This window comes from Polypterus senegalus, chromosome 10 (genome assembly GCF_016835505.1).
Source record: "Polypterus senegalus isolate Bchr_013 chromosome 10, ASM1683550v1, whole genome shotgun sequence".
NCBI lineage: Eukaryota > Metazoa > Chordata > Cladistia > Polypteriformes > Polypteridae > Polypterus > Polypterus senegalus.
In genome coordinates this window covers 123,355,899-123,382,796 of record NC_053163.1, presented here as the reverse complement: position 1 = coordinate 123,382,796, position 26,898 = coordinate 123,355,899, and the positions used below count along the sequence as shown (strand labels likewise).

Below are 26,898 nucleotides of genomic sequence, written 5' to 3'. Positions count from 1 at the left end.
TCAAGCTGGCCTAGCAGTATACTTTGTTTCAGTTTTAAATTTTCTTCTGTTCCTGACTTCTCTTTTAGTTTGCCCTTATGTTTTGGTTGCTGTTTATAATAATAATAATAATACAATTTATTTATATAGCGCCTTTCCAATGCTGAAGGTGCTTCACAGAGTCTCATAAAGAAACAGCAGGTATATATAACATTGGAGACAGGTATTTCCAGAATTAAACATTAAAACAGATAGATGCAGGATATACAAAGGCATTGAACAGAATAAAAGACAATAAACCAGAGCAAAATACTAAATTCAATTCTAAAAGAAAGTCTATTAGATAATATCATTTGTGATATAACACACACACAAAGTATACTGAGCATCTGGAGAGAGCAGGCAAAGTTAAAAGCCTTCCTGAACAGATGAGCTTTAAGTTGTTTTTTAAAAGAACGAATGGAGTCGGCTGATCTAATGTTTATGATCATTTAGGTCCTGACTTTTGCCTGTCCCTCTACCTGATGTGACATCTCCTGGTATCCTTGCTCTTCTGAATAATTTCTGAAGACATCGTCTGTACAAGTCCAAGCTTTGGATCGAAGACAAGAAAATAAAGCAATTACTAGGATAGAGAGGGAATAATATTAGTCAGTGTTAGAACCTTTTGCCCTTTCATTGGGATGTTTAGCGGTTTAGACTTGTTTTACATTTGACATATTTTTGGGATTCTGCTTTGTTTTAAAACTTCTTCTTAATTTAATACTATTCATTAAAGATTTGTTCTTGTTTTTGGTGGAGAAGGTTTTTAATGGTTTCCTTCTTCCTTAAAGTATAGTCCTTAAGCCTGTGTGGAGTTTCAGAATAAGGTTGCTCCAGAATTTTTGTGAAGTTATTAGTCTTGAGATCAAAACAAATATGGATTTTGCAAGAAGCAGCAGGAGTCGGCACATAATTTTACTACAGATTGAATCTCACTGACTAAACAGTACACTCCCAAGAAGCAGCACAAGAATGACTATGTCATACACGCCATGACCAACCTTTCCAAGAAGCTTAGAACAATGTGTAGTGTAGGTCAATGGGTTTGAAGCAAAAAGGACTGCTTACTAAAATTACTGTAGATTGTTCCATGAAAACACTTTTTAGTTGGGGAAATTTTTACAATAAATCCAGTTGTGGCCGCGCAGAAAACTATTGTTCTGGCACAACACCTGCCTTGCACAAGGCCAAGTCAGTACCGTCTTAACACCTAAGCAAGTGGGAGCCCAACCATCTCTATGACCTCTAATTTCCACCAAGACTGCCTAGATGTCTAATTTCCCAGCTCCTAGATTTGGGTATTCCAACATGAAGTAGTTGACTATGGTTGCATGGACATTTACAGCACTTTTCTAATGTGCTTCTCTAGTGATACAGGGCTCAAGAGTGGTAAAGTAAATTGGCAGATTTCTGTGTCAATGACAAGGAGCAGGTGGATAGCAATATAAAGAGTTTATAATTTAGCAACAAGGAAAGGTAGTTTTGGGGGAAGGAAGAGACTGGTAAAGGAGCAGAATAAGTAAAGCATTTTCGATCAAAATCAAAACTGGTATAATGAGGTAAAGAAATGGCAGATTAAAGATGATTTCACAATTAATTGTTTTAGTTGAGCCTCTGTGATTCAGACAATGAGTGGTGGTAAAAAAAAATGTTGTCGGCAGAGCTTTAATAAATTTGAGAACCATCCTGGGATTTATCAGAAAATACTGCAGTGCCACCATATGTGACTGTTTTTTACACTCAGTATACTGTAAACGTTGAAATAAAACACATATCATGTTTTTTTCCCCAAAAATATGTGCCATAGTTATGTAACATCTGAAGTACAAGCAGTCCCTAAATGTAACAATTTCATGATTTTTGATTTTTTGCAAAAGATGTAATCATCTATAGTCATTATGGGATGTTAGAGATAAAGCAAACAAATATATTTTCTAAAGACCCCAGAAAATATTCCTAAAATTTTAATAGTGTAGGAGGAAAACATTTTTATACATTATTTTTATACATTTGCCTGGCTTTATTTATTCACACTTAAAGATAGTATATAGACTGTGTCCCATCACACTTGCCCTACCCTTACCTGAGGAGGATCATTTGTATATCAAAAAATAATTACTATTTTTATAAGCCATTTCAAATGATATGTCTTTTATTGATAGATTCTTCAATGAAAATTGGGAGTCCCCAATGTATAATGTAATTAATTATTATTATTAAAATGAACTAAAACATATAATCAATATACAACATAAATGCATTTTATGAAAATAACAGAAATATGAAACTCTGGAGAGAATGTCGGAGAGAAAAATATCCTGTGGCTTAAATTTATTATCTGCTGCTTATGCATGACTTATTCAGTTATTCCCATGAGACTGTACAAATTAGCTAATAAGATGATTATGTTTTCATTCATTCATGGGGTTGGTATTTAGATAATGTATACTTTTCGGCTTGAATTCATTCTGCATATTAAGTTATTACTTGTGAAGTACATAACATCAAAGTAAAGAAATTACTTATGCCATAAAACTGCTCTAATAACACATGTGCCATGTTATGAAAAATACACACACTCTTTCTTCTACCAGAGTAATGTTACAAGTTTAATTGTAATATAATTTTGAAATTTCTTCATGGATCAGTCAATTATTTTTTTTTTTATAAAAGTAAAAGTTTCATTACTGTAAATAGCAGTAGTTTCTCAGATGTTTGCTGTGCTGGAAGACAATTTGCTCAACCATAAAACCACTTGGACTTTAAAAATGACCTGCTGATAGTGCAAAAATCTTCTAATGTTCTGCAAGGTTTGTGCTGGGCAGTAGGGAGCTGCGTATGCAGTGCTCGTCCCTTTATTTCCTTGTTTTCTTTTTCATTTATTTTGTAATCCTCTGCTGTCTTTTAAGCATAACATACAATTTTTAAATTAACTTAATCTAGTTTCAGTGAAGTGGTTGCTAGAGCCTATTAAAGCAACACGGGGTGCAAGGTGGGAAACAGACAAGGATAGGGCATCAGTCAATCACAGGGCACACATATACATACCCACACTCAGTGCACTCTAAATGGCAAAAGGGGTGTGAGGTCTCAAAAAAGTCCCATGGACCAGGCCAGATAAGGCTTCACCAAAGGCAGTCTGATCCCAAGCTCTCTTGACCAGCTTTGGCCTATACGGACCTAAAATGGGTTTTAGCTTTTAAAGTTCAAAATATACTTTAATGTCACAAATATATAAAATATATATTTATATATCTATACTAATAAAAGGCAAAGCCCTCACTCACTCACTCATCACTAATTCTCCAACTTCCTGTGTAGGTAGAAGGCTGAAATTTGGCAGGCTCATTCCTTACAGGTTACTCAGAAAAGTTAAGCAGGTTTCATTTCGAAATTCTACGCATAACAGTCATAATGGTCGACAACGTCCACCATGTTAAACTTTCTTATTTATGGCCCCATCTTCACGTAATTTGGTAGGTGGCTTCCCTGCGCTTACCAAAACCGATGTACGTACTTATTTCAGTGGTATGACACCACCGTCGGCCGCCATATTGAACTTTCCAACGGTCTTTGTTTGTTGAATCCTACTTACGTATATATATACATATATACGTCCATAGCCTGCAGCTCGGTCACTGTGTGAGGCGGCGTTGGGTCCCCAAACCCCACGCCTCCCACGTTGTTGGCTGCCTGCCTATATAAGGCCATCCGTCGCGCCGGTCTCTACATTCCCTTCCTTGCTTCGCCACGGTATTCACGTCTCCCTGCTGATAACTGCAGCCTTTTTATTTAATCCACGGCTTCTCCGCTGTTTTATTGTTCGTTTATTACAATTATAGTTATTGTGTAGGTATTTTAGACTTAGTTTACATTGTTCAGGTACCCATTTCCTTTATCGTTCCAACCGTATCCCCATTAACATGTCTATCGAGGTGATCACCATCGATCAAAGAACTGTCACTTACTGAGTGGTTTCCTTACCCTGAGATGGCGCCTGCCTTTTCCATTCTCTATGTTACATATTGCACGGCCATATCAGGCTCACTCTCATATCCGGAGGAACATTGTGTCTTATGTATAGAATGACTGGGACAGGTTCAAGGTGTGGACTGATGACGGTACATGAGATAATTAGACTACACAGGAGCACTATAAGAGTGAAATGCTTAAGCCCTTCACCTGTGGTTCTACATGTGAGTTGACGGCTGCCGCTGAATTGTTCGGTTGTCGCTTTCAAGTGTACCGAAATGGCCAAATATTTTACACCTTTGGACAACCACCAATGCCTCTTAAACATCTTAGATTCACAGGTGATGATTTGAGTAGTGGACACTTTGATTGATGTTTATGAATGTTTAAACTCTCAAAAGCTGGATGCGAAGTTATCGATGAAACCGGTTGTATGCTTACAATGCTTGACAGATGCTGAATGTCACTTCAACACAACAAGTCCTGCAAATACTAACGTAATTGAAACAAACCTTGATACTCAAACCGATTATGACAGCAGCAATCCAAGCTGTGAGATTTGAGGCAAGATTACTGTTCACATGGCCAACTGTACGTTGCATGCTCAAGAGTAAGCTCAGCGCACAGCTTGGTTATATTACAACCGGAGGGCTGAACTGACAATGTGGTATACAAAGAGATCCTTAACAAATAATTATTGGTATATTTTCCCTCAGTTCAAAAAGGTTTACTTTTCTTCTTAATAAAAATTTTAAGGCAGTACTTCGCCGCTGCGAGGCGCAGGTATTTTGGCAGTATTATATATAGAGAAAGGAAATCATAACCTCTGGCTAGAGAGATCCATCCAATAAAGAATCCTTATAAAAGAAGAATATATTTTATATTCCACAAAGAAAGAACAAAAATCACAAAAAATGAAAAAAAAAGGCAAAAAGGCTTTGCCTGAAAGACAACATAAAGAAAAAAGTCCCGAATCAAAATTCAATAAATGGAATCCACAAAGCAAACAAAATCCAAAAACAGAAGATACTCACTTTGATATGCAATTCCTGAACTTCAGTGAATCACTGAAGGATCTGCTTCCCAGCCCACACATTACATATGTGCAGTGGGCGGTCCTTCATATGTGAGATCAGGGTGGCCCCGCCTCTTGGTGTCCCTCCCACAGAACACAAAGAATATTAATAAATATTAAAATTAATTACAACGAGCATACGAAAAGTAAGAAATTTAAAATAAACAAAGAAGACACAAAGCAGGCAAGTTTACAGTACTTTGGTTGTGAAACTGATGGGAAGTCGTCACAGCATCATGTAACTTGTCATGGCCTGCAATTTCTATTTGAGAAATCAAGATCAGCAACAGAGTTCGTCAGGTATGACATGCCCTCTGACTAGAAGTCACATAATGTGCCACTGGCGAAAGGAAATTGGATGTAAGAACACATATTCTGTTAGATGCAGATATTAAGGCTAACACTATAAAATCTGAGCTTGAAATAATGAAAAACAAATACTGTATCTTTGACAGGCGCTAAAAGAATTAGGACTGGAAAGTACAGTACAGAATTTGAAGGCAGTCATTCATTGTTAATTTAAGAGTAAAGACATATTTTGGATTTGGGATGTGTGACTCAATAAACCTACAATAATTTCCCAAGTTATTGAATTTTCATTCAAATAATTTTAAAAAAGTGATATAAATTTCTTTAAACTAATAAAAATGGTCTTTCCATTGTCAGTGTAGATTTCTAAGCTACAATTGAAAGAAAGGAAATGCTGGAAGTCATGATTTTCAGCACCTTTCTCATCTGTTCAGAATTAACTGTAGGTTTTCAGTGTTGCCTCCCATTACATTCTGTGGTGTGGGTCAAGAGCCCTGGGTTTAAGTGAGTCTGGGCTTGGTTTCAGCTCTTTATATCAAAGTAACTGTGCTTGCAATAGCTTCATGTCCCCTGTGAGGTCATGTAAGAAAATGACTGCATCAGCCACCAATATGCAGTTCCAACTGCAGCAGTGGCTGAATCAGTGAACTGTTCAGGCCTTCTTCCCATCTGAGACACACTTATAAACCAACAAGCATTTTTCAGTCTGTTCCTTACTGCTCCATTCTTAGCTGTCATGCACACACTGTTACTTGCATCATTTTTTTTTTTTGCTTCACAGATGCAGTTCATCACACTACATCTTATATCCTCCTCTTCTCCCAGAGCACAGACCAGGACAAACAACGGCCATTGATCACTAAAATAAACAGTGTTTATGTCACCGCCATTCTGTGACATTCAGAGCTATAAAAGGGACTATCAAGAAAAGTGGGCAAGGAGATGTTTGCTGGGCATAATAATAATAATAATAAAAATAATAATAATAATAATAAGTGTCAATGACTGTATTTGAAACCCATAACTTCTGTACCCATTATGCACAAGTAAGGGAGATGTTTTGTAAAATTATTAAATAATATTACTGGGATGGAGGTCAGCATAATTGGTGAAGAAATATTTTCGGTAGGCAAAAACCAATGCTGCAGTGGGGCCAGATGGCATATCTTGATGGCTCTTGAACTCCTTTTTCAAGCAGCTCTTTCCAGTTTTTCATTTGCTTTTTCATTGTTCTCTAAGCTGTGGAAGCAGTCAGTCATTACCCCAGTTCCCAGGTCAAGCAATCTGAATGACTACTTGCCAGTGGCTCTCAATTCCAATGCAATGAAATGCTTTGAACACTTGCTGAAAAAACATTTTAATGATAGAGACTGAGTCATTATCAAAATAATGCTTACTGTGCAAGCAGAAATGTGGAAAATGCTCTGCTGGTTATCCTACATCAAATGTACACTTTTGTTGAAAATCCCGGTTCATATGTCAAAGCACTTTTTCTGATTTTTCTTCATTGTTCAACACCATCCAGCCTCACGCACCGATTGAGAAATTGAACAGTACAAATGTTAACCCATCTATTATATTATGGATTGAGGACTTCAATTTAAATTGTGACCAGTCACTAAAACACAAGACACATTTTCCAAAATCATTCTCTCAAATACAGGGGCCCCTCAATGCTGTGTTCTGTTTCCCTTTGTATTTATTTATTTATTAAAATATTTTATAACATTTTCAAAAAAAGTAACATAGTATACCAATGGATAAGATCAATATTATGTGACAAATTTTATATCAGTAAAGTTAAATAAACAGTAAAAACTTAAAAATCAATCTAGAAAAAAATCAGAGAATTAAAAAAAAAAATCTAACAAACCAAGAATTTAATCACCACCAGAGAGAAAAAGAGAGGAGAACCAAGAGCATAGGAAAAAATAACCTATAGGAGTAAAAAAAATCAAAAAGGAGATCTTCTTACTATCTTTTTGGTTTCCCTTAGATAACATTGAAGTCAGAGAAACATAAGATGAAAACCTTTTCTTTCGTCTTATGTGTCTTAGATTTTTCTCTTGAGAAAAAATACCCCAGTATTCTGACAAGTGTCTCCTCTTGAGTTTCAGCAGAGGTCTCAGGAACTTCTCATTTTGGGTTCATTTTTTTTGCAGTTAGAATGTATTTGTATTATATGCTAAGTAATATTTGGTGAAATGTATGGAGAGTTAGTTGTTTGTGGTAACAGAACACTTTAAACATGATTACAAAACTCTCCTCCTTGCTTCTGACTAATACTATTATGATAAATTATTTTGCTGTGCTCCAATTAGATTGCGTTCATTCTGGATGTTAAACAATGTAGCATAGTGGTAAAGACATTGGACTTCAAATCCTAAGGTTGTGGGTTCAGGTCCTGCTTCTGATACTTCGTCTGACCATGCTCCTGTTAGGAAAACGAAGGAAATGTAACCAATTGTATCTCAAATGGTGTAAGTCATCTTAGTTAAAGACATCAGTCCAATAATAATTGAAAAATACAAAGTCTTGAAAGAGATTAAAACAAGATTAGAAAGAGATCTCATAAAATATAGAATGCTTTTCAAACCAAATTCTCAATTTTGACTCATTTTACCTCACGTCTCATTTGTGTGCAGAGCTATTTTTACTAAGGAATTTTAGGAGAAATATCTGCGACAAAGTTGATTCTTAAGTGAAACGTAAGAGAGAATCTCTTTAAGTCTCACGAGCCATCGCAGATCAACCTTTGAGCAGTAAAATATTCCTATGAAAAATAAGTAAATACATTTTAAAAAGTGAAAACATCCTTTTCTCCCTATATTAATGTTTATTTATTTTTTTTTTTTTAATTAAGTCTGACATTTTTTGAGGTTTTAGGCAAATCAAGAATTTGATTCCTTTAGTATATGCACCATACACAAGTGACTTGAGACAGAGCGATGACCACTGTTCCATTATCAAGTATGCTGATGACACAATGCTGATAAGACACATACCGTATTCGGGGAGGATGAAAGCCATTACTTCAAACAAGTGAACTGTTTAGTAAATTGGTGCAATAAGAAGTCTCTTAATCTGAATGCCAAAAAGACAAAAGAAATTATATTTGACTTTATGAGACAAATCTTCATGTTCACCCGTCATTGTACTGGAGGAGGAAATAGTAACTGAATACAAATACTTAGGAACGATCCTAGATAATAATCTTAATTGGAATATTAATTCAAAAAGCATATACTTCTAATGTAATCAGTGGTTATTTCTCCTAGGTAAACTCAGACTATTTAAAGTGGACAAGGACCTCAATGTTTAATGGGGGAGGCAGCTTGATGGATGAGGTCTTCAGGACTATAAACAAATCCAAATCATATTATGTGATGTCATCCATTGTTAAATTCGTACTTCTAAAATTTTTATTTTTATACTGTATTGAGGATTTGTTCTGTTCCATGTATTGTTCTATGTATTGACCCCCTTCTTTTTGACACCCACTGCACACCCAACCAACCTGGAAAGGGGTCTCTCTTTGAAGTGCCTTTCCCGAGGTTTCTTCCATTTTTTTCCCTACTGGGGTTTTTTTTTTGGGAGTTGTTCCTTGTCTTCTTAGAGAGTCAAGGCTGGGGGGCTGTCAAGAGGCAGGGCCTGTTAAAGACTATTGCGGCACTCCTTGTGTGATTTTGGGCTATGCAAAAATAAATTGTATTGTATTGTATTGTATGTCATTCTATTACAGTGTGATTCAGTCTGTAGGATACTTTAAGCTTTATTGCCTGACTTGGTGGTCTGTAAAATCAAAATGTAATAAAGCTCCAATAGATTACAAAACATGCAGCTAAAGTCTATTGGGGCTGATGTTGATGATTGGTAAGTTTGTGTCAGAGGCCAAAGCTGAAAAAAACAGGAAATCATCTCAATGGATGACAGACATCCATCACACACAGAACTTAACTTCAGTAGATCAGGGTAGGTGGTCACTTTAAAGACCCACACAAATCGCTCCAGAAGTTCCGTTCTTCTCAGTGCCTAATGGAATAAGGAATATTGAAGATAATAAAACATTTCCAGAAGAGTTTTTCATATGTATCATATTTGACCATTTTAGGAAAAAATGTACTATGAAACTGGTAGAATTGTAAGATTGAACCTGCTTTGTTTCAATATTTTTTATTTTATTTTCTGTTATTGGATGCAACTATTCATCCAACAAATTTCATGTTTTCTTGTGTAAACATAACTATATGGAAAAAATCTTGAACCTTGAATATTTACATTTAATTTTATTGTTTAAAGAAGGGCAAAAAGAAATTGAATCTATGGTGATTATCTCTGGTATAAGTATAAATATTATGGACTTTATATGTTGGGATACTGTGGTGGGATGGAGCCCTGCCCGGGGTTTGTTTTCTTGCCTTGTGCCCTGTGTTGGCTGCAATTGGCTCCAGTAGACCCCTGTGACCCTGTAGTTAGGATATAGCAGGTTGGATAATGGATGGATGGATGTTGGGATAATTTGAGTTTTTGGTTAACCCCAGTTTACATTTTACTATGATTAAGTAAATAACTCCGAATTTTAATTTTTTGTTTTTTTTTATTTAAGGTGTTACTACGGTGCTCACGATGACAACCATCAACACCCACCTTCGGGAGACTCTCCCAAAGATCCCCTATGTGAAAGCCATCGATGTCTACCTCATGGGCTGCTTTGTATTTGTCTTCTTGGCCCTGCTTGAATATGCCTTTGTAAACTACGTTTTCTTTGGCCGGGGCCCCCAGCAGCAGAAAAAGGTGAACGAAAAACTCAGCAAAGCTAACAATGAACGACCTCGTTACGAAGAGAAGCGACTCAGAGAACAGGTTTGCTAGATTTCTCTGTTGATAATGCTTATTTGTAACCAATACACCATATACATGAGGAAGTCTCCTTAAATGCCATACTATTGAGCCCTTGTGTAAATAAGACAGCTTTTGCTTGGTGGCACAGTGTTAGCACCATTGCCTTACGCTCTAAGCACTAGGGTTAATGCCTTGATCTTGTCATTGTCTATGTAAATTCTGCATGTTCACATTGTGTTTGTGTGGGTTTTTCTTTAGTATCCCATTTTCCTCTCACCTCCCAAAGATGTGCCCATTAGGTTAACTAGCAACTCTAAACTAGCTCAGTGTGAGTGTGTGATCAAAATTGACCGCTATTCTCTCGGTAGCTTCTACCTGTCATTTGCCCTGTGGACTTGGTACAATTCTGGGTGCTACTGCTAATTAAAAAGTGGTTCAGAAAACAGTGATTTTTATCAAAGATCAATGGTTGATATTTTTGCTTTTCACAATAACCCTAAATAAAGGATTAATTGCACACTTTATTATAAAACATTAAAAGTGCAAGTATTCTTACCCCATTAAAAAGTAACAGCTTTAGTAAACTTAATCTGTTTATTTGAAAACCAAATGTATTAATTAAGAAAATGTTCCCAATTAATTTTTTATTGCTTTTGAATTTAGTTGGACAATCTGTCCAAAAGTTAACAAGTACCACATTAATGGTGTCTCAGTTTTCGCATGAAAACATTAGGGGAAATTTACCAAAAAAAACCTTTATCATTAATTGCAAAAATGAATGTGTTATATACAGCCATGTATACACTCACCGGCCACTTTATAAGGTACACTTGCTCAACCGCTTATTAATCAAATATCTAATTAGTCTATCACATGGCAGCCACTCAGTGCATTTAGACCTGTAGACATTGTGAAGACAACCTGCTGAACTTCAAACCGAACATCAAAATGGGGAGAAAAGGTGATTTAAGTAACTTTTAACATGGCATGGTTGTTGTTGCCAGGCGTGCTGGTCTGAGTGTTTCAGAAACTGCTGATCTACTGGGATTTTCATACACAACCATCTCAAGGGTTTATAGGGAATGGTCTGAAAATGGGGAAATATCCAGTGAGTGGCAGTTCTCTTGGAGAAAATGCCTCATTGATGCCAGAGGTTAGAGGAGAATGACCAGACTGGTTCAAGCTGAAAGAAAAGCAACAGTAACTCAATTAAGCACTTGTTACAATCGAGGTATGCAGAAGAGCATCTCTGAATGTACAGCATGTTGAACCTTGAAGCAGATGGGCTAAAGCACCAGGAGACCACACTGAGTGCCACTCCTGTCAGCTAAGAACAAGCAACTGAGGCTACAATTTGGATGGGCTCACTAAAATTGGACAATAGAAGATTGGGTAAACATTGTTTGGTGTGATGAGTCTCGATTTCTGCTGTGACTTTTGGATAATAGGGTTAGGATTTGGTGTCAACTCCATGAAAGCATGGGTCCATCCTGCCTTGTATCAACGGCTCAGGCTGGTGGTGGTGGTGGTGTAATGGTGTGGGGGATATTTTATTGGCACACTTTGGGCCCTTAGGTACCAATTGAGTATCATATAACTGCCCCAGCTTCCCTGAATATACTCATTTATGGCCACAGTGTAGCCATCTTCTGATGGCTACTTCCAGCAGGATAACATGCCATGTCACAAAGCTCAGATCAACTCAAACTTGTTTCTCAAAACATGACAATAGGTTCACTGTACTCAAATGGCCTCACAGACACCAGATCTCATTCCAATAGAGCACCTTTGGTAATGTGGGGGAACTGGTGTTTCACATCATGGTTGTACAGCTGACACATCTGCCGCAACTCCGTGATGCTATCATGTCAATATGGACTGACGGCACCTTATTCAATTTAATCTCCAAACAATTCCAGCGGTTCTGTAGGAAAAAAGGGTCCAACCCAGCACTTGCAAGGTGTACCTATTAAACTGGCCAGTGAGTGTACGAGTATATTGGGCAGCAGAATGGAAGTTGCTTGGAATTTGTTTTGGGAAGCCTTTTTAAACAAAACAAACAAGAAAAAGCCCTAGTTTTACAAATTACATTCACAAATTAAGGAAACTTATAACTTTTATTAAACCTCTGCTAATGCCCTTTTGAATGTTTTGGGTATTTCTTCATTTGTGGTCACTCACAATTAAAGCAGACATGTATTGAAAGTTTATAATGTGACATTTAAGTATTTTAGAAAGAGGAATTAAGAAATATGAATTTAATGGCTGAAAAATAAGGTCTCCTACCTATTGTCCCAGTCTCACTTCAGTTCTTGTATTCCTCTCCCATTGTATTGGCTGTCTCAAGTACTACATTTTTTGCTCCCTTTTTTGATACAATCCCACTATCTGTCCCCATTGGTGTGATTTTTAGTTCTTTCCTGCCTTTCCTGCATTTTCACGAGGCCACTATCTGTTTGGACTGTCAATTTGGTGACACCCTCTTCATCAGCTCATCTCCTCAAGATGTTTACTGTATTCCCAGTAATATTCTCCATCTGTTCCCTCTGAGCTAAATTTACCTCAATAATGTGTTGCTGTCTTCTCACTAAATCTGTTTCTATTGTAAGATTGGGGGGGGCCATAGGTTATTCCTAGAAGTGTCCAGCTAAAGGCAGGAATGTATCCTGGATGAAACAATACTCCCTTACACAGCATAATCATGTAAGCACTCACACATGGCCAATTTAATACTGCCAGTAAATCAAGTACTGTTTGTCTTTGGGAATGTGGCATCATTTTGAACTTTTCCATTAACTAACTATGGGCATCTTTGGGAAGTGAGACGAACTGGACTATCCAGAGAAAACCAACACAACAAACAAGGAGAACATGAGAACTCCACACAAGTAATGCCAAGGCTGAGAAGCGCCCTACGGTCGAGGAGCGGTAAGGCACTAAACACTAAGACACAGCTGGTTACCACAGTGTATATTTACTTATTGTAAAGAATACATGACTTGCTCAAACCTATTTATTCCAGTTCAGAGTTGTGGGGGATTAGAGCCTATTCCATCCCATCAGATGCAAGACAGAGTCCAGCCCTGGACGGGGTCAGTCCACTATGGGGCCTGCATGTGCACATGTCCATCCTCAAACTGGGCCAATTTTATATTGAAATATAACCTAGCATCCATGTCTTGGAAATATTGGAGAGAATTCCCACATACATATGAAAAGTATACAAATTCCACAAAAATGAACTCAAGTGACATGATCTGTTAGACACTAAACATTGAAGTACTGTGCTTCCTAGCTGGTTAAAACAGGGCATTTTCAGTATATATTACATAAATAAATAATACAGTGAAGACAAATGGTATGTTTCTGATTAGATCAGTGTCCTCTTTTCTAGCTTTTTGTATGCCCAAGTAAGGCTTATTCTACTTTTTCAGTGCTTCTGAACTCAAAACAGTATACAGAATTCTGTGATCACAATGTAACAGTAAATAAGCCTGTGAATAACTAATGCCAAGTTCTTACATTATGCTTTTCTCAAAAGCCTCAGGGTTCTTACATAGATTTACAAATATAAGCCAGTAGCAAAAAATGCCTAACCTATCCATCCATCTAGCGATCAATTTTCTACAAATAAGCACATTGATTTCTTTTTATATGCAGTATGAAATAAGCAAACATATCAGTCTTTGTATTTGTGAATACACTGTTTAAACGGTGGACTGTATGGAAAACAAATTTAGTAAACTGAAGCAGAAATATTGGTAATAGAAGGGCTACAATGCTAACTGAAGATATGACTAGCTGGCAGTGGAGGAGAGGAAAATGAAACGCTCATACACTCCTAAAGGGTCGATGATCGTCTGGGATTTGTGTCAAATTCTGTGCTTCCTCTTTCCTTGATATACAAGGCTGCCTTTATTTTATCCTCTGTGTTGATGTAATCCCTAATTTTGATGTAGGCTTGTGTGAGTGTTAAATAAGTTTAACGCTTTAGAGTTCGAAAACTTTATTACAGCCCATCAAACGTTCTTCTTGTAATCCAGTCCTTTTTACTCATGTAAGTGAAGAGGCACTATAAGCTAGTCGCTTTTCTATACAACAACAACAACAACATTTATTTATATAGCACATTTTCATACAAAAAAGTAGCTCAAAGTGCTTTACATAATGAAGAAAAATAAAAGACAAAATAAAAAATTAAAATAAGACATTAGTCAACATAAAAAAAGAGTAAGGTCCGATGGTCAGGGAGGGCAGAAAAAACAAAAAAAAAAAAAAACTCCAGACGGCTGGAGAAAAAAAAAAAAAATCTGCAGGGGTTCCAGGCCACGAGACCGCCCAGTCCCCTCTGGGCATTCTACCTAACATAAATGAAATAGTCCTCTTTGTATTTAGGGTTCTCACGGAGTCACTTCATGATGATGGTCATGCAGACTTCTGGCTATTAATCCATCACTGTTGGAACATCACGGTGCTTTGAGTAGATGGTGCTGGCGCAAGACACTGGAAAAAGAAAGTAGGGGTTAGTACAGATTTTAGAGCCACCATGAATAGTCACTATAATAAATTGGATATACAGAGTATCAGGATTAAATTACAGTGAGGTTATGAGAAGGCCATGTTAAAATAATGTGTTTTCTGCAGTTTTTTGAAGTGCTCCACTGTATTAGCCTGGCAAATTCCTATAGGCAGTTATTTTAATTAATACTTAATGAGAGGCAAGCAGCAAACAAGATAAAGGATATATTTTGCTTAGTTTTGCTTTCACCTCTTCATTTACCCTTTTATATGTACAGACTGTGGACCAGTGACCTTTCATTAACTTGTGATATATCTAACTGGAGCATTATGGAAACTCTTCATAGATTATTATTGTGGGTTGATATGGCAGAGCTCATAGAAATACTACATTATGTTTATCCTAAGGCCTGAAAAGAAGGGAGACTAAAACTGACCTTTGACCAGTCATCAAGAATACAGTGCTTGCTGGGAATCTACAAACACCAATTCCAGAAACGTTGGGATGCTATGTAAAATGTAAATAAAAACAGAATGCAATAATGTCACAAATCTGATAAACCCATATTTTATTCAGAATAAAACATATCAGATTTTGAAAGTGAGACATTTACTATTTCATGAAAAATATTAGCTCATTTTGAATTTGATGGCAGCAATATGTCTCAAAAAAGTTGGGACTGGGCAACAAAAAGCTGGAAAAGTAAGTGGTACTAAAAAAAACAGCTAGAAAAACCTAATTAGGTTAATTAGCAACATGATTGGGTATAAAAAGCGCATCTTAAAGAGGCAGAGTCTCTCAGAAGTAAAGATAGGCAAATGTTAACCAATCTGCAAAAAACTGTCTCTACAAATTGAAGGAAAATTGCAGAATAATGTTACTCAATGTAAAATTGTGAAGACTTTGAATATCTCATCTTCTACAGTACATAATATCATCAAAAGATTCTGAGAATCTGGAGAAATCTCTGTTTGCAAGGGCAAAGGCCGAAAATGAATACTGAATGCCTGTGATTTTCAGGCCCACAGGCAGCACTGCATTAAAAACAGGCCCGATTCTGTCATGGAAATCACTGCAGAGTCTCTCAGGAACACCTACAGTTCACTGTGCCATCCAAAAATGCAAGTTTAAAGCTCTATCATGCAAAGAAGAAGCCATGTGAACATGATCCAGAAACTGTACCATCTTCTCTAGGCCAAAGCTCATTTGAAATGGACTGAGGCCATGTGGAAAACTATTTTGTGGTCAGACAAACTGAAATTTGATATTTTTTTTGGAAAACATGGATGCTGCACTCTCTGGACTAAAGATCAGAGGGACCACCCAGCTTGTTATCAACACTCAGTTCAAAAGCTTTCATCTCTGATGTTATGGGGGTACATTAATGCCGCTTGCACATCTGGGAAGGCACCATCAATGCTGAAAAGTATATACAAGTTTTACACCACATATATTCCGATCCTGACAATGTCTTTTTCAGGGAAGGCCTTACATATTCCAACAAGACAATGCTAAACTGCATACTCAATCTATTACAACAGCATGGCTTCATAGTAGAAGAACTGAACTGGTCTGAATGCAGTCTAGACCTTTCACCAGTTGAAAACATTTGGTGCATCATGAAACGAAAAATACGGCAAAGAAGACCCAGGAATGTTGAGAAGTTAGAGTCCTGCATCAGACAAGAATGTGACAACATTCCTCTCACAAAAAGTCCAACAACTGTTCTTGTCAGTTCCTAGATGTTTACAGACTGTTGTTAAAAGAAGAGGGAATGCTCAACAGTGGTTAAACATGGCCCTGTCCCAAGTTTTTTGAGACGTATTCCTGCCATCAAATTCAAAATGACCTTATTCTTTTCTTAAAATGTCACATTTTCTCAGTTTAAACATTTTCTGTGTTCTGTTGTGAATAAAATATGGGTTCATGAGACCTGCAAATCATTGCATTCCGTTTTTACTTACATTTTACACAGCATCCCAACTTTTTTGTATTTTGGGTTGCTTTTTGGGACACTAGATGAATATTACAGAAACTTTTGATGAGAGCTGGACATTCCGCACAAAAAAGTTTGTCAGTCCTATCCACCTAATTCTTCCAAAACAACATGAAATCAAGTTTTGAACATCCCTAATCTCCTACTGCCTACTAAGCTACTTGGTAATTATACCACATGTCTGTAGTTCTATGTATAAAGAAAAATGTTCTTATATTATTAAAATTTATCCTTAAAAAAACTTCCAGCTGTGTCCTTATTCTTGTTGAACTCCTTTTAAAATAACATACTAGATCTACTGTACTAATTCCATTCCTAATTTTAAACAATTTAACCACGCCACTCCTTAATATCAATTTACCTAAACTGAACAGAAGCAACTCCGTTAGTCTTTCCACATAACTTATACTCTACAGTCCTAGAATCAACCTAGATTCTCTTCTCTGGACTTTTTCTAACCGTGCTATGTCTTTTTTATAGCCAGACCCCAAACTAAACACAGTACCCCAGATGACGCCTCACTAGTGCATTCTTATTGAACTGCTTGTAGCACAGGCAGGGAGAGAAAGGAAAAAAAGGAACATGAACAGAATGCCAAAAACAAAGCAAGAAGTTCTAACCAGTAGTTCAATCAGTGAGAAGCATCTGAGCCCAACACACAAATGGAAATACAAAATCCAAAGACATGTGAGAATGAGAACCAGGGAGACTCATACAGATTAAAACAATTGTTGTAATCTCCTTTTAAAAGTCAGATGATCATACTTCCCGTGGGTAGCAGAGTTTAAATAATGTTGCAAATATTGATGTAATGATGGTACACCTTCCCACCCAGTACATGCCCCCCGTACTGGAGCCCTAGCAACCCAATTACAAAACGATTGGTCCATCAGAAACGAAGATGGCATCATGGTAAAATTATTAATAATTAAAAAAAATACACTATTACAACACTTAATGTAACCACATAATTAAGGTAAAATAACACAGACAAAGAATGCTAGATTAAGGGAAAAAAGAACACAGTCATTGGAAAAATTGTTAAACTGAGAAATAAATTTATGAACATATGTTCTCTCATGACAATTGTAAAACTTAAGCATAACCTCCTTTGACTTGTACTTTACACATCATGCTATATAACCTAATATTTTATTAGGCTTCTTAATGGCTTCTGAACACTACATGGAGGATGATAGCGATGAGTCCGCTACAACTCCTAGGTCCTTCTCATAAGCAGTGCTTTTAAGTTTCAGACTTCCCATTGTGTATTTGAATCTAATATTTTTACTTCCTACATGTTATATTTACTTACATTAAATTTAATTAGTCACAAATCTGTCCAAGCCTGTATGCTGTTCATTTAATGATTCAACGGATTCTAGATTATCTGCCATTCAACCTAACTTGGTAATATTTGCAAACTTAACCAGCATGTTGTTTAAAGTCCTATCCAGATAATGTTAAATATAATAAAAATAACAGGGGCCCTAACACTGAACCCCGAGGGTCACTATTCTTAACATAACCTATTTCTGATAAGGTTCCTCATACCATTTACCTTTGGCTTCCTGTGTTTTAGCAAATTATGCACCATTCTATTAGACAGGCTCTATATAAATAAAATGTATTATTATTATTATTATTATTATTATTATTTAAATACTACACCTGATTTTAGTTTGATACCCAACCTCTCATGTGGGACCTTATCAAGTGCTTTCTGAAAATCAAAGGAAATATTATCATATGCACCAGTCTGATCATATCCTGTTGTTGCTTCCTCATAGATTAATTTATTAATGGGCTACCATCCCATATTGCAAAATTTTCCTCCACAACAGTTTTTAGAAATGTTTTATCCTTACTGAATGGCCAATTTGTGTATGCATGTGTATATGTGAATGGAGAAAAAAACAGATCCACTCATTTTCTAAATCTACCTTTTCCAGCACATCAGCTGTAAGCAAAGTTAATAAGGGAACCAAATCATTTAACAATCCATTAATTTACTTGAGCAGTGGTTTATTAGAACTCCTCTAAAAGTGGCAGACAAATTACTTTTGAAATAACTGGGTCTTCATTAAATTCACAAGAACCTTGACAGGAGACACACTGAGCCACATAAAGCTACAGTACCTCTTAAACACCTTGTAAAATGTTAATGCCTGCAAAGGAGCATCTTAATTAATGGTAAACATGGGCTCAAGTGTATATGCCTTACAGAATAAATTGTCAAAACCACTAAACTTCATAGTACATTATAACTCATGTATTGACTGCACTTAAGGTAATGAGGAGCGTTTACTGTTGCAGAAACGTTTCATTGCAGGCAGGTTGATCCTGACTAGGGTGATACAGTGGTACATTAGTTAATGCTACTAATATACAGCTCAGGGGGATGAGGTTCAATTAATACTTTCTATTTTTGTGAGATTTGCTTGTTCTGCTTATGTATGAATGGGTCTTCTCCAGGAACTAAACTCCTCTTCCCTCATCTCAAAGACATGAAATTTTCATTGACCTGATGTAGCTCTCAAAGATGTGTATGATAGGTTAGTTAGAGACTCTAAAGTAATAAGAATATTGATACATTTTATTTAACAGCACCTTTCAAAGTACCCAAGGATACTCTACAATGATAAAGAAAGATAAAGAAAATGCCAAAATAATGACGAGAGTAAAGACAAAAGTAAGAAATATACACATACATTTATTTCAATATTTACATACATACATGTACAAATATGTCGAGCAGTGGTTGCACTGCTGCCTCACAGTAAGGTGACCAGGGTTCATGTCCAGGGTTCCACCTGCATGGAATTTGTATGTTCTGCCCATGTCTATCTTGATTTCCTCTGGTTGCTCCAGTTTCCTTTAAAGAAAGGTATTATATACTGTAAATAAAATATAATTATTATTATTAGAAATGTTAAATTGGCCATAGTGTGTGAAATATGGGTGTATGTGTGTGTGTGTTTGTATTCAGCCTATAAAGGACTGGTGCTCTTTCCAGGGTTTTACACCTACCTTGCACCCTGTGCTAGCTAAGATAGTCTGTAACCCACAAAAAACACACAACCCTGGTCTGGATTTAGCAGGATATAAAAAGATGTAACATACACAATATAATACGATACAATCCAATTTATTTTTATATAGCCCAAAATCACACAAGATATATATACAAATACCTTAAAAGGTTTTTAGTTCTATATTAAAAGAAGTGAACGTTTTATTTTTAGATTTCTACTAAAAGGCAAAATATTCCAGAATTTTAGACCAGCAACACTAAATGCTTGGTCACCCATAGTGGGACACAAAGAAGGTGCAGAGAATGTGATGGCTTATGCAGCTGGAGAGACTGCTGAGATATGTAGACAATTGTGGATGGAGAAATGAATACTGTACAGTGCAAGTTCCTAAAACTGTTTAATTTCAAACTGTTGTAAATATAAATAGGTGCACAAGGGCACAAAACAGAAATAAGAATAACGCAGCCTTCTTAGCTTCTTAAGGTTGGTTGCTCTTGAGAACAGTACTTTCATGGGGAGCTCCATTCTTTAACAAATCCAGGTCGGATTTTTATAGCCATTCGGTCAATTTCCTTCAGGGGAGCATCTGCAGAGGATAGAAAACACAAGACTATTAGCGACAGTGCCCGTGCTTTCCCTGGCAGGGTATTGCAAGCCTATGATGAGCTTGGAAGGTATTCCTTCAACACATATACAGTACGTGACACCATGAAATAAGTTAAAAATAAGATAAAGAATTATATAATGAATTTGAAACATGGAGCCAATGAAGATGCTTAAGTACAGGAGTAACATGTTCACAGAGGCTAGCATCAGGGAGAATTCTGGCAGCTGAATTTTGCGTGTACGTCAGTTTTCTAAGTCCTTCAGAAGAAGCACCTTACAGAACAGAATTACAGTATAAAAGAAACTACCAGGGCTTTGAATTTTTTTTTAATGTTTGTGCCCTGTGGGATTCAAATTAGAGTGTGGAATCTAAAATAACCCCAAGATTCATCACTTCTTTAATGAGGGACGTAATAAAACCTGGAACACACAAGTGAAAACTTTTAGTTTTTCTCAGAATGATGGGAGTGGCAATAAGAAGTATCTCATTTTTAGCATCATTTATCTTTAAAAAAGTTACCAGGGACCTCCTCTATAAACGGTGTGTATGCACAAAAATGTTGCTTACTTCCGTTTCCACGTTCAAATTGCAATGTATAAAACCTAAAGTTGGCGTAAAGCCACGGACATTTTCACGCTAGCTAAAACCCTGGCGTATGCAAGTTCTCCGCTCAGTTTTGCAAACTAGCAGCACCCAGATTGTTAAGGGTATGCTGATCATGTCCCTCAGTAAAAGTTAAGCCGACTCTACGTTATATTTCCCTTTACTTTGTTTGCCATCATTTGCAAAAGTAACCAGGTTATTGAATATACTCTTGTCCAGGTTGTTTATGCATGTTTCTTTATTTTGTCTTATACAATTTTTTAGATTAGGAATGTGTTAGTTTTTGCATACCCCTTGGGGTCAGGGTGCAGGGCAGCCATTGTACAGCAGCCCTGGAGCAATTGCAGGTTAAGGGCCCAGCAGAGTAGGATCCCCTTTGGCAGTAACAGGGATTCTTCTGAATCCCAGCGCAGATCCTTAACCTCTGAGCTACCACTCTGCCTACATTTATCTTGCCTTGCATCTGATGCTGACTGGATAAGCTCTAACCCTCCACCTTTTCTAACGTGATACATGGGTTTAGAAAACTGATTGATAGATGGATGGACAGAACACCCAAACCTACCTTGAAGCCAAGTATTTGTTCAGTGAGTAAAGTGAATCAATAAACTCTTTGTTAAAACGATTTTTTTATTTAGGAAATGTTAATTCAAGCTTGAATAGTTATGAGTTTAAATTTGCTTTTAGCATCTTTTCTATTGAAATGTTTGAAAACAACTGTGTTAATTAGTATTTTATATCTTAAACCATGACCACTGTTATAAATTCATTTATCATTGCTTCTTGTCTTCTGCCATTGCAAAGCCTCATCAACTGTGTTACTGGGCCAGTCATCATGCTCTTAATGTTGGTTGTACAGATAAATCACACCTTTCAGAAAAATAAAAATGTATATACAGTATGTATTTTTAAGTAGATCATTTTCCAGGGAAGATACACTGTAACAACCCCTTTAATTTGGTTATAAAAGGAATTTGCTCCATGAGCTGTTTATTTCTTCTTTAATTGTTACTTACAGTAATTATAAACATTACAAATATTTTTTTGCTTATTGTTTTTGTACTTTAATGATAAAACAAAAAAATGTCCATATTTATTTCTGTCTCATTTTGTTATTTGTTTTCAAGGTGATTAATTTTTTTTTTTTTTATTCATTCTCTTCCAATACTCAAAGGAAACCATTTCAGCGCAGTATCAAACCAACACCATCCGATCATTTTCACAGCGAAGAAATCTGTATCTTGAAGAACAAAGAAAAGTTGGGGTAGATATGTTAAGAAATCGTTTCTGTAGTTATAACAAGTAGCAGTGAAGATAAATGAACTAGGTGGACTTAAAGATTTGCTTTCTTGTTGCATATTGTTGTAACTAGATTTGTGGATTTGTTTGAGTCTGTGCTTAAGCAGTAGTTATCAAATTACAGTGCTATGATATTGCATTTATTTTATTCTGTAAATCAGAGTAAAGAAGTTCCCAAATAACTTTGTAAATAATATATTTTTTCTGTAAGGGTTAATTCAAGTGGCGACAGTAAATCCTTTTAATTGATTTAGAGACATAAATTAAAGACAGCATTTTTCCATGTCCCATCATTACATTGACATTTTTTAAGTGTTCTCAACAGAATCCTCATGTCCTTCATTATTAGGCATGGCAAGCCACATTCATTGTCCTGGCTATGATATCATTTGCAGTTTTAAATGATGTTCCATTCATGTATTTGCTTTTTAGGTTGACCCCTATGGGAATATTCTTCTCACTACCTTGGAAATGAACAATGAAGTGATGCCTTCTGAAGTTGCGAGCAGTGTCAGTGATTCAAGGAATTCGGTCATGTCTTTTGATAGCTCAGGAGTCCAGTTCAGGAAGCAGATGGCCTCACGGGATGGATTTGGGCATGCCACTCTTGACCGCACTGCTGCCCGAAGTCGTGCCAATTGCCGCCTACGAAGGCGATCTTCAAAGCTGAAGCTAAAAATCCCTAATCTCACTGACGTCAGCATCATTGACAAGTGGTCCCGGATCATATTTCCGATAACCTTTGGATTTTTCAATTTAATCTATTGGTTATACTATGTGAATTGATGGGCATCCCCCAGGAAACTTGGGCCATATTTTGAGAGCACATAAATCTGGCTTTGATACTACTGAAGATTATTAAAAATGTTAAAGACCTCACTGATGTAAAAAGTATTAAAAAGAAAATGACTTGAATGTTTAAAAGAATTCTGAAAAAAAAAAAAAAAAAAAAAAAACATTTCAAGCCTTTGTATTTCTTTTCCTTCTGAAAAAAAAATTCCTAAACTGGTTTGGGACTCAAGACTGCATGATATTTTTGCTAAAAGAAATACGGAGTTCTTGAGAAATGACATTTCAAGCTGACTCAGAATTTTTTTTCATAATTACCTATTCTAATCAGCGTGTCTGCAAGATCACATTAAATCAATGGAATTGTTTTTGTTATTTTTTTTTTTGGAATCAGCTATTCAATATCATAAGCAGTATCTTCTTAATTTTGTTATGGGAAAACAATGAAATAATGTTCAGTTTTTACTTTGACTAATGACTTTTTGTTTTGCATTATGTGTACTTTTGCAGTTATCAGCTCGTTTTCTCATTGAACATAGGCTCTGGCAGTGGTTCACGTTTGGTAGCCATCTTGAGCATTGATAACATATATAACATCAGAAGTAAGAGTAAAATGTTGATTTTCATATCATGATGTTTTGGACAAACTTTTGGGGTATTTTAATTTTGTCTTCAAACATGTTCTGGGAGACTGCCACTTTCACAAGCTCTAGAGTTTTGTGCATTGTTTAGGTAAAGAGGCACACTTGCGCATAATTAATTTATATAGGAAAAATACTACATTAACATCTACTGTATATTCTTTCAATCAGTAAGTCATATATTAATTGAATGCATTTGCATTAGGCTATTATTTGTCAGCTAGTTCCTGTATTATTTCTATGAACTTGGTTAGAAGCAATTCACCTATTTTGTAGCGCCTCACAAGGGTCACAATTCATATTTTGTTGGTTCTTGTTTCATTGGTACTTATAAATAAAAAAATGTCAGTAAATAGAAGATGCAGTATTCCTTCAGCCATATTCAGGTGTAATATATTTATAATCACCAGCACAGATATTTAATTCCCTTTTTTTCAATCAAACCCTCTGACAATGGTTTGTGGTTTACATCCGGTCTAACAGTAACCTTCACCTCTCACACTAGGCATGGCTTCAGTGCGGGATTAGATATTTGCATTGGAAAGGCAAGCAAGATTTGCAGAGTAGTTTAATATACTTCTAATAGGAAGACATATATACAAATAACAAATTAGTATATAATTATTCTTCTTTTACAGGGAGAAATCCAACTTTATATTAAGAACTTTATTCATGCATGTTCAAAAACATATATATATATATATATATATATATATACTGAGCCAAAATATTATACTCCACACTCAAGTGTTTCCATTTGAACTTTGCAATAAAAACAAACAATTCATTAACCTGTTGGCTTACTTTTTAAATCAATTTTCAATGCAGATGTTGAAAAATTAAGATCATTGTTGTAATTCTGATATAATTATAAGCATAGATAGATAGATAGATAGATAGATAGATAGATAGATAGATAGATAGATAGATTTTTGCAAAAATGTCCAAAATTCCTAAACTTTAGGAAGTAAAAAAACATTTCAGGTATTATAATCATTTCACACACACATTTACTCTTGCATTATTTTTAAATTAATTGTTCTGTAATTGGTACAACATGGGAAGTGCAATGTACTTTCCAATAAATGCAACAAGAGGATTTTTTTTTTACTTTTTAAAAGTATTTATTTTTTATTTATGAAGCAGCATTATATATATCATCCTGCCAAATATGAATATTAAGATGTAAATCCTGCAGGGTTTATATGGTTGGTATGTTGCTATCAGCCATATTAGTTCTTAGACAAAAGTGGAGAAAAATGTATTTTTTTATTTTTTAAAAAAAGTAATATTTTTTGAGAAAGTTGCTACACAACAGTAAAACTGCGTACACTTACTGTGCAAGACGAAACAATGCATCCATTCACCTCCTTATCAGATCTGCTCAGTCCGGTAAGGTAAATCATTCTGAAATATACTTCAAACCGCAAATCTGGTTGCTATTAATGATAAAATGAGAATTACCAGTTAAGGCTCCAGTGCAAATGAACCGGTTGTCTCCAGAAGGTTTTAATCATCAGGAACCTACAGATCACATCTGTTTGATTTTTAAACATTTTGAAAATGGCATTCAATTACACTTGTGTGTTCAATGATTTGTACAAATAATGGCAAGCGAACCTGTTGCTGTAAATGCACATGATCGTAATTATCGTACAGTATATTGCTGATAAGAAGCCTCATAAGCTCTCCAGTAGACCCAATAGGTAAGTAGGCCTGCTCCCGAGGGACTAGTGAATGCGTACTTAGTGCCGAGGTAACAAGGTGATTCAGAAGTGGCAAGGAGTTAACTAAGTCACCCAGACTGAATAGAAGAATCTCAGTATATGAAAGAGAAGAGGAATATGTACTGTTTATCAAAGGGAGTTTACTCAGTTTTTACCTTTTCATACAATAATTGCAGCTGCAATGAGCATATTTACCTATAAGGCTTTTCGTTCCCCAAATGAGAACCACAGTATCAGTGAACTCTGGTTTGCCTCTTTTGCTTAACATGCAAGCCAATACATTAGTATTACTGAAATATTGCCAAACCTTAATACCCACCACAATGAAATAAAGAGCACAACAATTCATTATTTATCATCAACTGCTTTTCATATGTATGGTTTAAAAAAAGTAGTCTTCTTTGGTCATTTACAGTACATTGCGTTTGGTACATGGCAATATATCAAAAAAGTGTAAAAAACATAACAAAAACAGCACTCATCAGGTTAATGTTATCAGTGTATGTATTACAAGAAAACACTTGAGCACTAAGAACTTACTTTACTTACAATTAATTAATAGCGATTCCTTTTGTTCTGATGCTAAATTGTAGTTATTTGTATTTAACATGACATTACTGTAGTACTAGGGTGTTGTACCATGTTAGCCATTATGGATGTGGTGAGAAATTAAGTAAAGTTACACCTTTTATTGACTAACTAGAAAGATCACAATATGCAAGCTTTCGAGGCAACTTAGGCCCCTTCTTCTTACCTGGTAAATAAAGCTTCATGACATCCAGAAATTAATGGAGAGTACAATATGCAGAAATAAAGGCAGAGATTATATCACAGAGTTGTAGGGTTTTTCCACATCCTATATGCCCAGACATTAATTACTGTTGCATACTGCATTGACCTAAACTTAGCAGGGAATCTTTTATTTATTAAGTTTTTTAGCATACCATACTTCACCAAATAAGGTTATTGAATAATTAATTAAATAAAAACTAACTTCTACATTAAATTGTGCATATAGTGTAGTATTAGACTTCACTGACCCCACATAACCGAAGGAAGTAATTTCAAATCACACCATTGTCTAAAGTTACTTTTGCATGTGGGTAAATATTCAGTATGCTGCTGAAATGCAAAAACTTTACAAAATGCACTTCCTGGTAGATTTTTGTAATGACATTATCATTAACATATTTACTACTATACAGGAGTCAATAAAATATATTAAATACTTCAGCAAATTGTAAAATGATATCATAGTTTAAACAATAGGTGGGCATAATAATGGACCATCACTTTATTATTAAGGTTCTACTTCGATCATTCCACTGCAGCAGCTATAATTTGAAAGAGTATAAAAAACTGAAGAGTTTCTGCCAACTAAAATAAAATCTGTAGTAAAACCTAACTACTGTAGCTACCTATAGTCTAAAGGAAATAAATAATGTTTGCGCTGATTTGAAGTA

General features: G+C 35.8%; 1 protein-coding gene across 2 annotated transcripts in view; it reads left to right on the top strand.

Moving 5' to 3' along the window:
* gabrb4 (gamma-aminobutyric acid type A receptor subunit beta4) overlaps positions 1–23,206 on the top strand; it is a 360,165-nt gene extending 336,959 nt beyond the window's left edge. Inside the window, exons 8-10 of one of the 2 annotated variants that reach the window (XM_039766517.1) lie at positions 9,984–10,240; positions 22,154–22,243; positions 22,711–23,206. In XM_039766517.1, coding sequence (XP_039622451.1) covers positions 9,984–10,240; positions 22,154–22,243; positions 22,711–23,064 — 701 coding nt within the window. In that variant the 3' untranslated portion in view covers positions 23,065–23,206. The remainder of the gene's footprint in view (positions 1–9,983; positions 10,241–22,153; positions 22,244–22,710) is intronic. The other variant, XM_039766518.1, reaches the window with a different exon arrangement.
* The last annotated feature ends 3,692 nt before the right edge of the window (positions 23,207–26,898 follow it).